The 13,906-nt window shown below is 37.0% G+C and overlaps 2 protein-coding genes across 2 annotated transcripts; both read right to left on the bottom strand.

Annotated features, from left to right (window-relative positions):
- Nucleotides 1-1,919: 1,919 nt before the first annotated feature.
- Nucleotides 1,920-8,865, bottom strand: LOC134655242 (deoxyribonuclease TATDN1). The gene is made up of 6 exons (XM_063510690.1): nucleotides 8,729-8,865; nucleotides 8,340-8,519; nucleotides 7,741-7,924; nucleotides 7,091-7,294; nucleotides 5,372-5,575; nucleotides 1,920-2,038 (listed from the first exon to the last, which is right to left on the bottom strand). Exons 1-6 carry the CDS (start codon nucleotides 8,760-8,762, stop codon nucleotides 1,936-1,938), a joined length of 909 nt encoding a protein of 302 aa, XP_063366760.1. The 5' UTR covers nucleotides 8,763-8,865; the 3' UTR covers nucleotides 1,920-1,935.
- Nucleotides 8,866-9,662: 797 nt separating this feature from the next.
- Nucleotides 9,663-13,520, bottom strand: LOC134655458 (protein roadkill-like). The gene is made up of 2 exons (XM_063510922.1): nucleotides 13,394-13,520; nucleotides 9,663-10,548 (listed from the first exon to the last, which is right to left on the bottom strand). Exons 1-2 carry the CDS (start codon nucleotides 13,414-13,416, stop codon nucleotides 9,663-9,665), a joined length of 909 nt encoding a protein of 302 aa, XP_063366992.1. The 5' UTR covers nucleotides 13,417-13,520.
- Between the last annotated feature and the right edge of the window lie 386 nt (nucleotides 13,521-13,906).

Genomic DNA, 13,906 nt, shown 5'->3' with positions numbered 1-13,906 from the left:
GGGACTTTTGGCCCCCATATTATAAGGGTCCAAATCGTCCCAATATCCTAGCTACAACACTGGGGCAGAATCCGAAGTGAAGTACTCAAGTACTCGTAGAATGCCATTATCCTAGCTGGAGCTACAACAATGGAGTAGAATCCAATTGCATATTTAGGATGGTTCCTAATACGCATAGACTAGGAATCCTCTAGACTGAGTTTAGAGCAATTATTTCATGAAACCGATGCTGCCAAAAATACTGGGGTGCGGGGGGACGAGGTGAGCGAATCCCGTGCCGCGATTGGTCCGTTCAAAGACACGGACCAATCACGGCACGGGATTGACTCGAAGATGGAGTAAACTACTGTATAAGTGGCAGAGGGGGTAGCGTTACTATGCTCAGTCTAGAGGATTCCTAGTCTATGCTAATACGTAATAATCGTCTACAGTTTTTGTGTTGTTGATGATCCGATGTGGAGCAGAATCCAAAGTTGATTTTGAATAAACATCCTGGAGTAGAATCCAAATTAAAACTCGTTAAAGTCATCGTTTAGGTTTCGCTTAAGTTTATTATTAAAAACTTTAAAAAAGTGCAAAAGGCTTAACACAACGGGTACTAGCTAGCATTGTACCCACCAGTTCTTGTTCTGTCGAACAGGATCTCGTAACGGACCATCATCGCCCAGATTTTCAACGGGTAAAGATTTGCCGGGCTAGTTTTATTACGGTGTTTGTCACAGTATCACATCGCAGAATTGGCCAGAAACTTTGATGTGAACGTGGATCGGTTACCCATACTATCAACCGCTATAGCATGGATAAACCGTTGTATAGTACAGTATAGTTTGTAGCTTTCTAGTAGACCCCGAAGGCTTATCCTATTGTCTATTGTTCAGTAAAACCGCACGTGCTACTTACCTGCAAAAAAGGGTCCTAATTATTCTATTTGGCACCTGAGCGCGGGCTAGTCCAACGCTCAAAAAACCAGTGTAGGTGCGCTCTCCGATAACGCGCCTTTGTTACGCATCTCGATGACACATTTTAGACTGGTTCTGTAGCGTTCGACTCGCCGGCACTCAGTAACCGAAGTACCGATTTTTTATGCAGGTGGTTGTGGCACGTGGCACGAGCGGTTTTTCTTAACAATAGACAATAGGATTAGCCTTCGGGGTCTATTAGAAAGCTACAAACTATACCTGCCCTGCCCAAGACAATGCTAAGCCGGGAGTGGAAGGAGACAATCTGAGGGCCGAGTTCAGATTGAAGGAGTCTCTCTACAAACACTGAAGCATCTAAAACAGTACATGTATTTGGGCACTACCCGATGAAGGGCTGCTTCCACTACTATTGATCGCTAGATACTACCTAATGGATAATCTTAAAGCAGTATGTCTTATGAAAATATCTCAAACAGTGACATCAGAAAACTTGTATGAGATCTTGGAATATTCAATTTTGAATAAAATGCGAGAGTTAATGTTCAATGTAATTGAGATGATGCCAAAGTGTATTGTCAAAGATGCTCATGAAATAACGATTAAAAACCAAAAGAATTGTGAACAAGTTGATGACGAAACGAAGACAGAAGAAAATAATTTGTAACAATGATTACCAGTTTATGGAAAATTTTATTGAACTGATTATTAATATCGCCTTTAAATTATACTTACCAAGATCTTTATATTCCAACTAGATTTTGCATGTAATAAATAAAATTAAAATAATTATGGCCATTTTATTTCAGGCAAACAAAGAATTATAAAATGTAAAATGAGTTGGATGTTATCTACTTATTTATCACGAGTATGTGTACGTGTATCGTCGCCTAGTACCCAAAGTACAATCTTTACTAAGTTTGGAGCTGGGTCGATGTGTGTAATATTCTCCCTAAATATTTATTAATATATTAGGGCGAGCAGTAAACAAATACGTTGCTTCCTTGTTAAACAATATTTATTTATCGGGGAAGAACAACTTCATAGTATTAGTGTATATTACATCTGCTACCTCGTTTGCGTTTTCATTCCGAATCGCTGCCAAGATATCCAAGACATGCCTGCAACAGATGATAATAACAATAGATAGATAGATAGATGATTTATTTCATGAAAGACAATTACATAATAAGTTTGCATTGATGTCAAAAATATAAGAATTTCTATCATGATCGTCAAAATAAAAATAAAAAATAAAAATGAAAATAATAACAATACTAATGAAATAAAATTATAGCTCCAATAAGGATTGTCAAACAATTAAAATAAGAGTAAGTAGGTAAATACTTACAAATCCAAAATATAAATTTACAATGTCAGAACTTACGAGAATACAAGAACAGAAAAAATAAAAACAATGAATAAAAGTCAATTAATTTCCAATTGGAACAGTCGTTAATAACATTAAATATAGAAGGAAAAAGCGGCCAAGTGCGAGTCGGACTCGCCCATGAAGGGTTCCGTATTTAGGCGATTTATGACGTATTAAAAAAAAACTACTTACTAGATCTCGTTCAAACCAATTTTCGGTGGAAGTTTACACGGTAATGTACATCATATATTTTTTTTAGTTTTATTATTCTGTTATTTTAGAAGTTACAGGGGGGGGGGACACATTTTACCACTTTGGAAGTGTCTCCCGCGCAAACTATACAGTTTAGAAAAAAATGATATTAGAAACCTCAATATCATTTTTGAAGACCTATCCATAGATACCCCACACGTATAGGTTTGATGAAAAAAAAATTTTTGAGTTTCAGTTCTAAGCACAGACCAACCCCTATAGACCGACCTTATAGGACGACTCGCGGTCACCGCCCGTATGGTGTATAGGTCAAATATAAGATTGTTCGCGCACCGCTCCGATCAGTTGCGCCCAAGGTTACGACCTGTTAGCAGTATGCACGAGTCTAAGAAAATAAATCGTAAACTATTGAATTCATTGGGAAATCATGGGATATTGCAGCGTAAAATGGTGTGGCAAGTCATCTAAGACTTCTACTTACGAAACAGATGGAATAACATCCCACAGGAAAGTCAAATTCATTATTTCATTGAATAATGTTTCTTGTCCGCGGGGTTCATTTTATACTGGTCAGTAAGCAGAGGCGAAGTATGTCCGTCCCTTTTCGTCAACTTGAAAATGCAATGCGCTATCCCTTTCCCTTTCGACTAGTGATGTGACGATGATGGTTTCGTCAGTTGCGGAAACTTCGTGCTTCGTCATACCGTATTGTACCATTTTAGACATAATATATAGGTAATATGTTGTGTAAGTTTTTTTAGAATCCTCTAGGCCAACGGAGCAGTTAGGCCGCGTGTCACGAGATGGACCTGATGATGAACTTCAAAGAAGTGCGAGGGAACGCGGTGTTGGTTTGTGATAGACATATGTTGTATGGGTTTTTTAGAATCCTCTAGGTGAGCAGTTAGGTCTCATGTCACGAGATGGACCTGATGATGAACTTCAAAGAAGCGCGAGGGAACTCGGTGTTGGTTTGTGATAAACATATGTTGTATGAGTTTTTTAGAATCCTCTAGGTGAGCAGTTAGGGTCTCATGTCACGAGACGGACCTGATGATGAACTTCAAGAAGTGCGAGGGAACTCGGTGTTGGTTTGTAATAGACATATGTTGTATGGGTTTTTTAGAACCCTCTAGGTGAGCAGTTAGGTCTCATGTCACGAGATGGACCTGATGATGAACTTCAAAGAAGTGCGAGAGAACTCGGAGTTGATTTTTAATAGGCATATGTTATTGGTCCATTTGAATATGTTTTCAATACAACCTTCTATGACCTTAATAAAACGGACAAAAGAAAATAATTGTACCTATGAGATTTTGGCGACACTTTTTTCTCGTATCGAAAGAGATTGCGATTCTGAGTGGAAATAATATAAAAATTATAAACTTTAAAATTCAAGTTCTGAGTACCTACTTTAAACAGAAATGCCCTAATATGTTAATTAAAAATTTCAGGTACATTGTTAAATTAGTTAATGAAATATTAAATTAATCAATATAATTATTAAGTAAGTTTACTCTAAGTATACTAAATTGGCATTAAATTGGTAACAATTTTACCACAATAAATTTCGGTATCACTGGTAGCAGTACCCACTACCTGTAATGAACATGTCCCATCCCTATGCGTACACGTGTTAGCGCGCCATGTTTGGGACGACCAATCGCAACGCCGTGAGCACCCCTCCCGCACCTCACAGTTTGGTGATTTGCGTCGGGAACAAAATGGCCAATATTAGGTTTCTATAGGCGGTGTTCTGTGGTTCTAAGTATAGGCATGGACTAACCTACTACTACTAGTAGGTTAGTCCATGGTATAGGGAACCCCAAAAATGTATTGTTTTTTTTCTATTTTTGTGTGAAAATCTTAATGCGGTTCACAGAATACATCTACTTACCAAGTTTCAACAGTATAGTTCTTATAGTTTCGGAGAAAAGTGACTGTGACATACACGGACAGACAGACAAACATGACGAATCTATAAGGGTTCCGTTTTTTGCCATTTGGCTACGGAACCCTAAAAAGGCGACAGTGGTGGCACTTGCGTCATTTTAATAAAAAAACGAAGTTTTTTTGCAAAGCCTGATCAATACAATCCGCACAGACTACACTCGTGGACATAGAGGAACGCAAAAAAAAACACATTTAACTGATTTGCAAGACCGATGTGATCCCATAAGTGTACCGCGAACAAAGTTTGTGCGGTACACTAAAAATTGAATTACTAATTTTGAAATTACTTTAGGTGCTGTCATCCTACTGGATTTAACATTTTTGCGTTCATCTTAATTTGTCCCTTTGTAGGTATATAATATAAATTATATAACATCAAAGAGAAATTTGAAATAGAGGCGGATTGACAAAGTAAATTATGTTTATGTAGCCACAGTAAATTTACTGCCATCTTTTGACAGTAGATTAATAATTTTAGAACACCATTTGACTTTGATCCTTATTCTTTCACTGATGTGTTAATTTGTAAATATTGAAATTAACGCCATCTACTCGAGACTAAGCCAAAGGTTGAAGAGAAAAGCAATCTTTTCGAGCGATGGCGCCATCACCTTTGGCCTACTGTCGAGTAGATGGCGTTAATTTCAATATTTACAAATTGACACACATCAGTGAAAGAATAAGGATCAAAGTCAAATGGCGTTCTAACAGTTTTAATCTGCTGCCGAAAGATGGCAGTAAATACTGTGACTACATATTTACCATGACAGTAACTCTATATACACTCTATTCTCTTTGATAATATTAAGCTATCTTTTTTTCTGATTATTTACACATTTTTTGTTCGCCCGATTCAACAGTTATTATTCAAAGAGGAATATGAGTCTACGTTTGTATCAGAACGACAGGCGCTTACACAATGTTGACAGGTTCATTCCTCCCCTTAACCTGACACTCGGCAGAATGCTTGTCCTTCTTGACCGCCGTGACCTTGGTTGTCACATGCTTGTAGCCGGGGTGTGTCGGCTTCACTTCGCACCATGGACAGTCAGTCTCTATCATTAGCCGGTCTTTGGGTATTTTCGCAGCTACTGCCAGGTTCTCTTCAGTTCTGAGTGAGCTGGAAGTAAAAAGTTAAATAAGTTGGTTGATGGTTGGTACAACTATAAGGATAATATGAGTTAAGTATCACTGAGTATCCTTTTTTAGAGTTCCGTACCCAAAGGGTAAAAAACGGGACCCTATTACTAAGACTTCGCTGTCCGTCCGTCCGTCTGTCACCAGGCTGTATCTCATGAACCGCGATTGCTAGACAGTTGAAATTTTCACAAAAAAAATTATAAAAAAATAATATAAAATAAATATTTAAAGGGGCTCCCATACAACAAACACGATTTTTTTGCTCTATTTTTTGTTGATGGTGCGGAACCCTCCTTGCGCGAGTCCGACTCGCACTTGGCCGGTTTTTATATCCCGTAAATCGGCCCATAAATGAATATGAATATCTTTGTTCATCGACTATTTAATAATTCTAAATATTTTTATAGGTAGGTACATGGAAAAAACAGACGAAGCCTAATAGAATATTGGTAACCATTACATACCTAATTAAGTATTACGCATTGAACTTGTTCACCATACTTGCATTACTGGACCAAAGTTAAGCGGTTTTACGGTTACAAACTGTATACTGAATTGACAGTTTAATTACTCCTATTTGTCTGACCTATCTGTAATTTTAGCTGTAGCACAGCTGTAGTAAAAATTGCCCAATAAAATTGTCAATATAGTATTTTTTTAAAGTAGCTTGACGCGGAAAATAGTGCAAAATATTGTGGCCTTAAATTTAACAGATGAAGTAGGTGGCGCGGTACGCAGTAATTTTACTAGAGCCGTACGCTTGTATGCCACCGTCCAGGTATAGACTCACCATCCATTGATGCCAATATACATCCCCAATGCTAATATCTTCTCTGAAGCCTCCTCCGTTCCATCGAAGGAGTGGACCACACCGCCAACTATGGACTCTTGGTTACGGTGCAGTATGTCCACCAACCATATTAGTGTATTGTTAGTACGACTTACAACAGTTTAAGTTTAACTCACCATCCATTAATGCCTATATACATCCCGAATGCTAATATCTTCTCTAAAGCCTCCTCCGTTCCATCGAATTAGTGGACCACACCGCCAACTATGGAGTCTTGGTTACGGTGCAGTATATCCACCAACCATAATTATAATGAGTATATTGTTATTACGACTTACAACAGTTAAATTTAACTTACCATCCATTAATGCCTATATACATCCCAAATGCTAATATCTTCTCTAAAGCCTGCTCCGTTCCATCGAAGGAGTGGACCACACCGCCAACTATGGAGTCTTGGTTACGGTGCAGTATGTCCACCAACCATATAATTAGTGTATTGTTAGCACGACTTACAACAGTTTATAACTTACCATCCATTAATACCTATATACATCCCCAACGCTAATATCTTCTGTAAAGCCTCCTCCGTTCCATCGAAGGAGTGGACCACACCGCCAACTATGGAGTCTTGGTTACGGTGCAGTATGTCCACCAACCATATTAGTGTATTGTTAGTACGACTAACAACAGTTAATAACTTACCATCCATTAATGCCTATATACATCCCCAACGCTAATATCTTCTCTAAAGCCTCCTCCGTTCCATCGAAGGAGTGGACCACACCACCAACAATGGAGTCTTGGTTACGGTGCAGTATATCCACCAAGTCGTCGGCTGCGGCGCGGCAGTGCAGGAAGAGTGGTAGGTGGAACTCTTTGCTAAGTTGGAGTTGGTATTCGAAATATCTGGAGAAATAATTTGATGGTATGAAAAATTTAGGTATAAAAATACGTAGTAAATTTAAAAGTGGAAAAGTATTGTCTTGGGTGAGACGTGAACTCACGGCCTCTGGATCGATACACAGCGCTGAAGTTCTGAAAGTTCAAGTCTCACCCAAGACAGTAATTTACCCACTTTTCAATTTATTCTAAGCTTAATAGCATCATTTGCAGACATTTCTGCTTGTTAAAATAGGTAATACCTAGTGTAATAAAAAGCTCAGCTTGAGCAGTAACAATAATTTATTTGTTTTTTTTTCTAGGGCGCAAATTAAGTACCTATTTTAATTCGTTTTAAGTTGTCAAACTATAATCCAAATTATAAACTGCAAATGCTTGGCCATATCTTGCGTTAGTCATTTTCACTTTAATATACAGATTCCAGTTGGATTTTTAAATATCCAGTCACTTACTTGAGTTGAACATCTTTATCACAGAAATGCAGCCTCTCATAATCCAGCCCACATTCGCCGATAGCCACCACTTTGTCCTTATTAGCGGCAATGAGAGCCCTAAGATCATCTAGATAGGCCTCAGGGTCCTGAACAAAGTCTGTGCATCGAGTCGGATGACATCCTACAGTAGAGAACAATCTGGCTGAAATTTACCATTCCAGATTTTTGAGTTTGTTTGTGTCTGTTTATTAAACAGGCTTTTAAGTTTTATTAAGTGAAGGCGCGCATGAGCAACTTTGTCTCACATCAAGTCTATGTAATAATACGAAAGTGCGACAGAGACAAAAAAAAAGTTGCGGAGACAAAGTTATTCGTGCGCGCCTAGCCTAACTCTTTGACTGCCAAAGACAGCCACAGATACGCACGGTTGGTTACAGTGCCTTCATTCAGCCTTAAAAAAAATACATTTTGCTCACAGACACACCCTCGCTATACCAAAATATGTGTTTGTTAATTTAGCTGGGTTACCTACTTAATAAGTTTCCATTGTTATAATCATGATTTTATTGGGAACTAAAGTGACTGCTAAGTTGGTAAAAGTATATTGAAATACATACAATCTGTTCGGGACAATTCAATCGCCTTCTTGCTATCCGTAACACTGCCTCCAGTGATAATCATCTTGTCCATGCCACCGGCCCAGGCACGCGACATAACCTTGTCCAAGTCAGGCTCATGCTTTTTTGACCCATGGTAGACCCCTTGGTACATATCATCTGTGAGGTTGGCTCCAATATCTGAAATCACACAGATAATTTACTGAACGAAAAGTGAAGTATATTTTAGTCAAGTATTTTTTTTTCTACACGAAGTTCAGGACTAGATTTTTTTTTCTCTTTATTTTGGCACAAACAGTCATAACAGAAGAGTTACATTGAAAAATATTACATATAATATGGACAATGCAGTGCCGAAAACGTTACGGTCTTAACACTTCGCACCTTACCTATATATTTCCTAAGAGCAGACATTCTCCTCATATAGAAACTGGAGTCGGTCTCTAAATTAAGTAATTAAATTATTTATATTTAACTTTTACTTTTTTTTTCCTTTCACAATATAAATAAAAATACGAGGTTATGTATCAATCAAACCGATGGCAGTCGACTTTGACAGCGAGCGTTCAGAATATGAAGTGAAACTTATTAATTAACCAGTTGAAATCATATTATTGATATTCACATTTCCGAATCACATAAAATATATGCCTGACCAGTAATATATGATAATTGTCAAGAGGGCGCTGTTATTCTCATGTATAGGGTGACAATTCAGTGTAGTATGAAAAAAATAGTTCCAGTGAAATTCCGCAACATGGCGCACCCTCAATAGATCCTGGTTCACCATACCTATTGCAAGTTTCAAAATTGAACTAATATAATAACGTAGAAATACTAGAAATTGATTTATTATAGCATAGAATAAGTATTAAGTACATGAAATTAGAAGTCAATATCTGAACGCACATCAATATTTAAATTCGCGCGAAAAATTAATTTTTCTATCACTTCATGAGGTTTATTAATTTTATTAATTTGCATTTGCGTTACCAAAGTTATAATAATGACAGTCCTTAAAATTCAGTTGTATTTTTAAATACCAGAAAATAATTACGACAATACTTTTTCAACCAATATTTATTAGTAAATACCAAAAGCATAAATTATAACATAGGTATAAAGGTTGCAGAATATTTGAAAATGCATTTGAAGTTGCAGAAAATTAAAGATATGATTAAGATAAGATATAAACAATCGAATCACTACTGTTTGTTTTATGAAGACCTGCAATTGCCTTAATCTCAATTTATCACAAAAGTCAATAGTACTTTCATTATGGAAGACAAATGCAGTCATGAATGAGATTTTGTTCTTGAAAGATCATTCTTCTTTCTTTGGCTCTACACAAATTGCCTCGTTTTTTCCATTCATATCCTCACTCTTTTCGGATTTCATAATTTTTTGATTAGCAACTTCAATCACATCCCTTGGCTGTGCTCGTACAGTCCTAAGAATGGCAAATGTCAACTCTGGCATATTGTTAACATAGGAAAATTCCAAGAGGTCATACAGGTTTTCTGAAGTGAATGAATGAGCTAGCTTAATAATACATTCTGCTTTAAGGTCATCAATGAAATAGCATGTAGCAATGAGTAGGAGGGGGCACAACCCATCTTCGGGCATAGTGCCCAAGTACATGTATCGCTTTAGGTTTTGGAGGGTCTCAAGTGTGACTCCTTCTATCTCAATGCATCCAGCATTTGTCTCCTTCCATTCCCCAGAGAGCATTCTCCTGAATACATCACTGTGTGCAGCAAGGATTGCTCTATGCAAGGGGACACTTCCTTTCGCTGTGCTCAATTGGAAGTCTGTGAAATCTTCATCTAAATATATAAGGTCTAATACTGACTTGCATTTTCTGACCAGGATGTTAATGTTAACATTAAATGTTAATTTTATGTTATCATATCTTCTTTGAAATAAATATAAATCCTGAGACCATGTTTCAGAACAAGTTAGGGTGTGTTTAAAACGTGGATCTGCACACTTTAATGTCATTTCAATGGTTACCGTCATGGTTGATTCATGTTTCATGACAGACAAAAATAACTGTTTATAGTAAGTTTCCTTTTTTTTTGTAAAAAATTTCATCAGAACCAACCCATGGACATCAAATACTTGTTCACACATACATTCTGAATCGTGAAGTTTATCAATATAGAAATGACAGTCAAAAGCTGTTCCACCCAGATGCTCTGTTATAAGCCTGGAAGTAAGAAGCAAAAGAGGAGGAGTAAAACATGAACCCTGGACACAATACTTACACTTCTTTCTTTCTTTCTCATGTAAAAAAACAAACAAGTGCTTTGTTGCTGAGATCTTGTATTAGTCATAAGTAATAATATTTGTATGGATTTAAACTGTTGTTAATTTTAAGACGAAACAGGAGCTGAGATTTAAATATTTTAGGTAAATATACCCGTCTCGCTAACGGAAGCGGCTCCTAAAACTAGTGCGATAAGGACAAGGCGAAAAATCCTGCGTAAAAATCTCAAAAATCGAGGTTTCGTACTCGAGTACGACAGTCGACTGTTTCCTCCTCCAAAACTTAACCAATCGTAACCAAATTTGGAAATGGACCGTTTTGCTTTTTTGGCTAATTGATATCAGTTTTGAATACCACACCTCTCATTGCGGCATAGTCAATTAGGCCATTTTGGCCATTTTTGAAGGGCTCTAGCGCCTTAAAAAACAAAAATATCAAAAAAAGCAAAACGGTCCGACACAGATATTGACAATATTAATCTGTGTTGAAAAAATCATTGCTCAAAATCCACGGAGGAAATAGTCGAGTACGTTTGTAGGGAGAAATGACCACTCCTGTTGCCTCTTAATAGTTTTTAGGGTTCCGTACCTCAAAAGGAAAAAGCGGCCAAGTACGAGTCGGACTCGCCCATGAAAGGTTCCGTATCTAGGCGATTTATGACGTATTAAAAAAAAACTACTTACTAGATCTCGTTCAAACCAATTTTCGGTGGAAGTTTACATGGTAATGTACATCATATATTTTTTTTAGTTTTATCATTCTCTTATTTTAGAAGTTACAGGGGGGGGGGGGGGCACACACATTTTACCACTTTGGAAGTGTCTCTCGCGTAAACTATTCAGTTTAGAAAAAAATGATATTAGAAACCTCAATATCATTTTTGAAGACCTATCCATAGATATCCCACACGTATGGGTTTGATGAAAAAAAAAAATTTTGAGTTTCAGTTCTAAGTATGGGGAACCCCCAAAATTTATTGTTTTTTTTTCTATTTTTGTGTGAAAATCTTAATGCGGTTCACAGAATACATCTACTTACCAAGTTTCAACAGTATAGTTCTTATAGTTTCGGAGAAAAGTGGCTGTGACATACGGACGGACGGACAGACAGACATGACGAATCTATAAGGGTTCCGTTTTTTGCCATTTGGCTACGGAACCCTAAAAAAACGGAACCCTTATAGGATCACTTGTGTGTCTGGCTGTCCGTCTGTCACAACCTATTTGCTCCGAAACTACTGGACCAATTCGGTTGAAATTTGGTACAAACATGTAAGTCTATAACCCAAAGACATACATGTAAAGTAAATAATAGAAATTTAAATAAAGGGGTCACTTTTGAGGGGGTAAATGAGAAATAGAAAAAAAAAAGTTTTGAAAACTATATCTTGTTATATATCAAATGAAAGGGCTCATTGTGAGAATCTCAGATATATATTTTTCATAATTTTAAAATAAATATGTAGTTTAGAAGTTATTTAAGAAAATAGGCAAACAATGACCATCCCCCCCTATCTCCGAAACTACTGGGTGTAAAATTATGAAAAAAAATACACATAAGTAATAGCTCTTTACCTATAGCTGACAGGAAAACCCATAGAATTAGAATAGACAAGAACAACTGTCAATCTTCAAAAGTGCGACCAAAAATGAAATGCAAGTGTGTGCGTCAATTGTCTATGTGAGATCAAAAATAGTGATGTCATGTTACAACATATTAATAATCTATCGGTGTTTGATTGCTTTATAGACTACTTTTCATTCAAATGTGTTTTTTTATTATAAACTGAAGAGTTAGATCAAGAAAAGTCTGCAACGATTTTGATAGCCACGCAGTGCAAGTGTTATTTTATTATTAACGTCAAAATTCAACGACGTTATGAGGTATAAATAACATTTGCACTGCGTGTACTATCAAAATATTCAGTCACTATTAATATACCGACGAGTTATCGATACTGTCATATGAAAATTTGGTCAAGCCCTAGCGTAAAGTAACAGTTTATGTTTTTACACAAAATATTCTAAATTATTGACTAATATGATAAAATATTAGCACACAACGGAAGAAAAACTTGTAATGAACTGTATAAACCGGCTTCTTACACTCTTTATGCTGTTAATTTGACAAAATATCGTTAAGAAAATTTCGCTCGGAATATCATAATTACATGTGAAATGAGTATTTGCGTGGATTATTTAACCCCGTGACACTGCAATCCGGCACACTACGAAACACCATCCTCACTGTATTACTTTATTTAATAGTTTTCTTCCTGATTTGTTTATATTTTTCAAATTAAAAATTACGGTGATACGCTCTTGGCCGTCCGCGGCCGTCGTCAAACTCAAAAATGGTCACGTTTTCTCATTCGTAGTCTGACTCTTTCGCACTCATGGGATGTTCATATACGTGATGGCTTCCCTTTCGCACACTTCAGCTGTCTGTCAAGCGCGAGCGCGAAAATGACAAGTCTGTGGGAAAACCTATTAGAAACTTACAGTCAAGCGTGAGTCGGATTTAATGTACGGAACCCTTTGAAGTACTTTGAACGCGAGTCCGCTCGCACTTGGCCGGTTTTTAAGATAATTAGTACACTGTAGCTGAATTACGTTCATTATAATATTCACTTACCTATACGAATTTCAAAGATAACAGTGACGTTTCTAACGTGCAGTTTTATACTAAAAAATACTGAAGCCGTGACGCCTACTATATGTATAGAAAAATATTCGTAATTTTAAACTATTTGTCGGTTGACGTTAACGTATTCTAAAATACTTACAGTTTAATACTACAGGGATCCATTTTGAGATTTCAAGTACTTAGCTAGCACAATTTTCTCTTTACAGACTAATTAATTACTTCAAATGAATTGTTCAAAATGTTTACTTTAAAAATATTGTGTTCCAGTTTCTTTGTTCTTACGCGCGGTAGGATAGGAAATTAGAAATTTTCAAATTTGACAGCTGACTATTTTTTTTATCGCTTCCGTTTGGATAGGCTAAAGCACTAAGCCATACTGCTCTTAACTGATTTTAATGTCGCAGACATATAATTATAGTTGGTCAAACCAATCTGTCAGTCAGTAAGAACAAGGAAAACTATACTCATCCTTTTCTTTTGGGTACTAGTACTAGTGTAAGACAAAGATCATAATCAAATAGAAAACCGACGCCTACGTAAGGGCCCTCCACACTCGTGCGCGAATCGCGGCACGAAGCCGCGAACGCGAGTGTGGAGTCGAGGTCGCAGATCTGCGAAATCTACTCGTGGTTCCGGTCGCATTTGTTGTGAC

This window comes from Cydia amplana, chromosome 16 (genome assembly GCF_948474715.1).
Source record: "Cydia amplana chromosome 16, ilCydAmpl1.1, whole genome shotgun sequence".
NCBI lineage: Eukaryota > Metazoa > Arthropoda > Insecta > Lepidoptera > Tortricidae > Cydia > Cydia amplana.
Note: the sequence above shows the minus strand (reverse complement) of the source record. Positions and strands in the feature narration are given on the sequence as shown.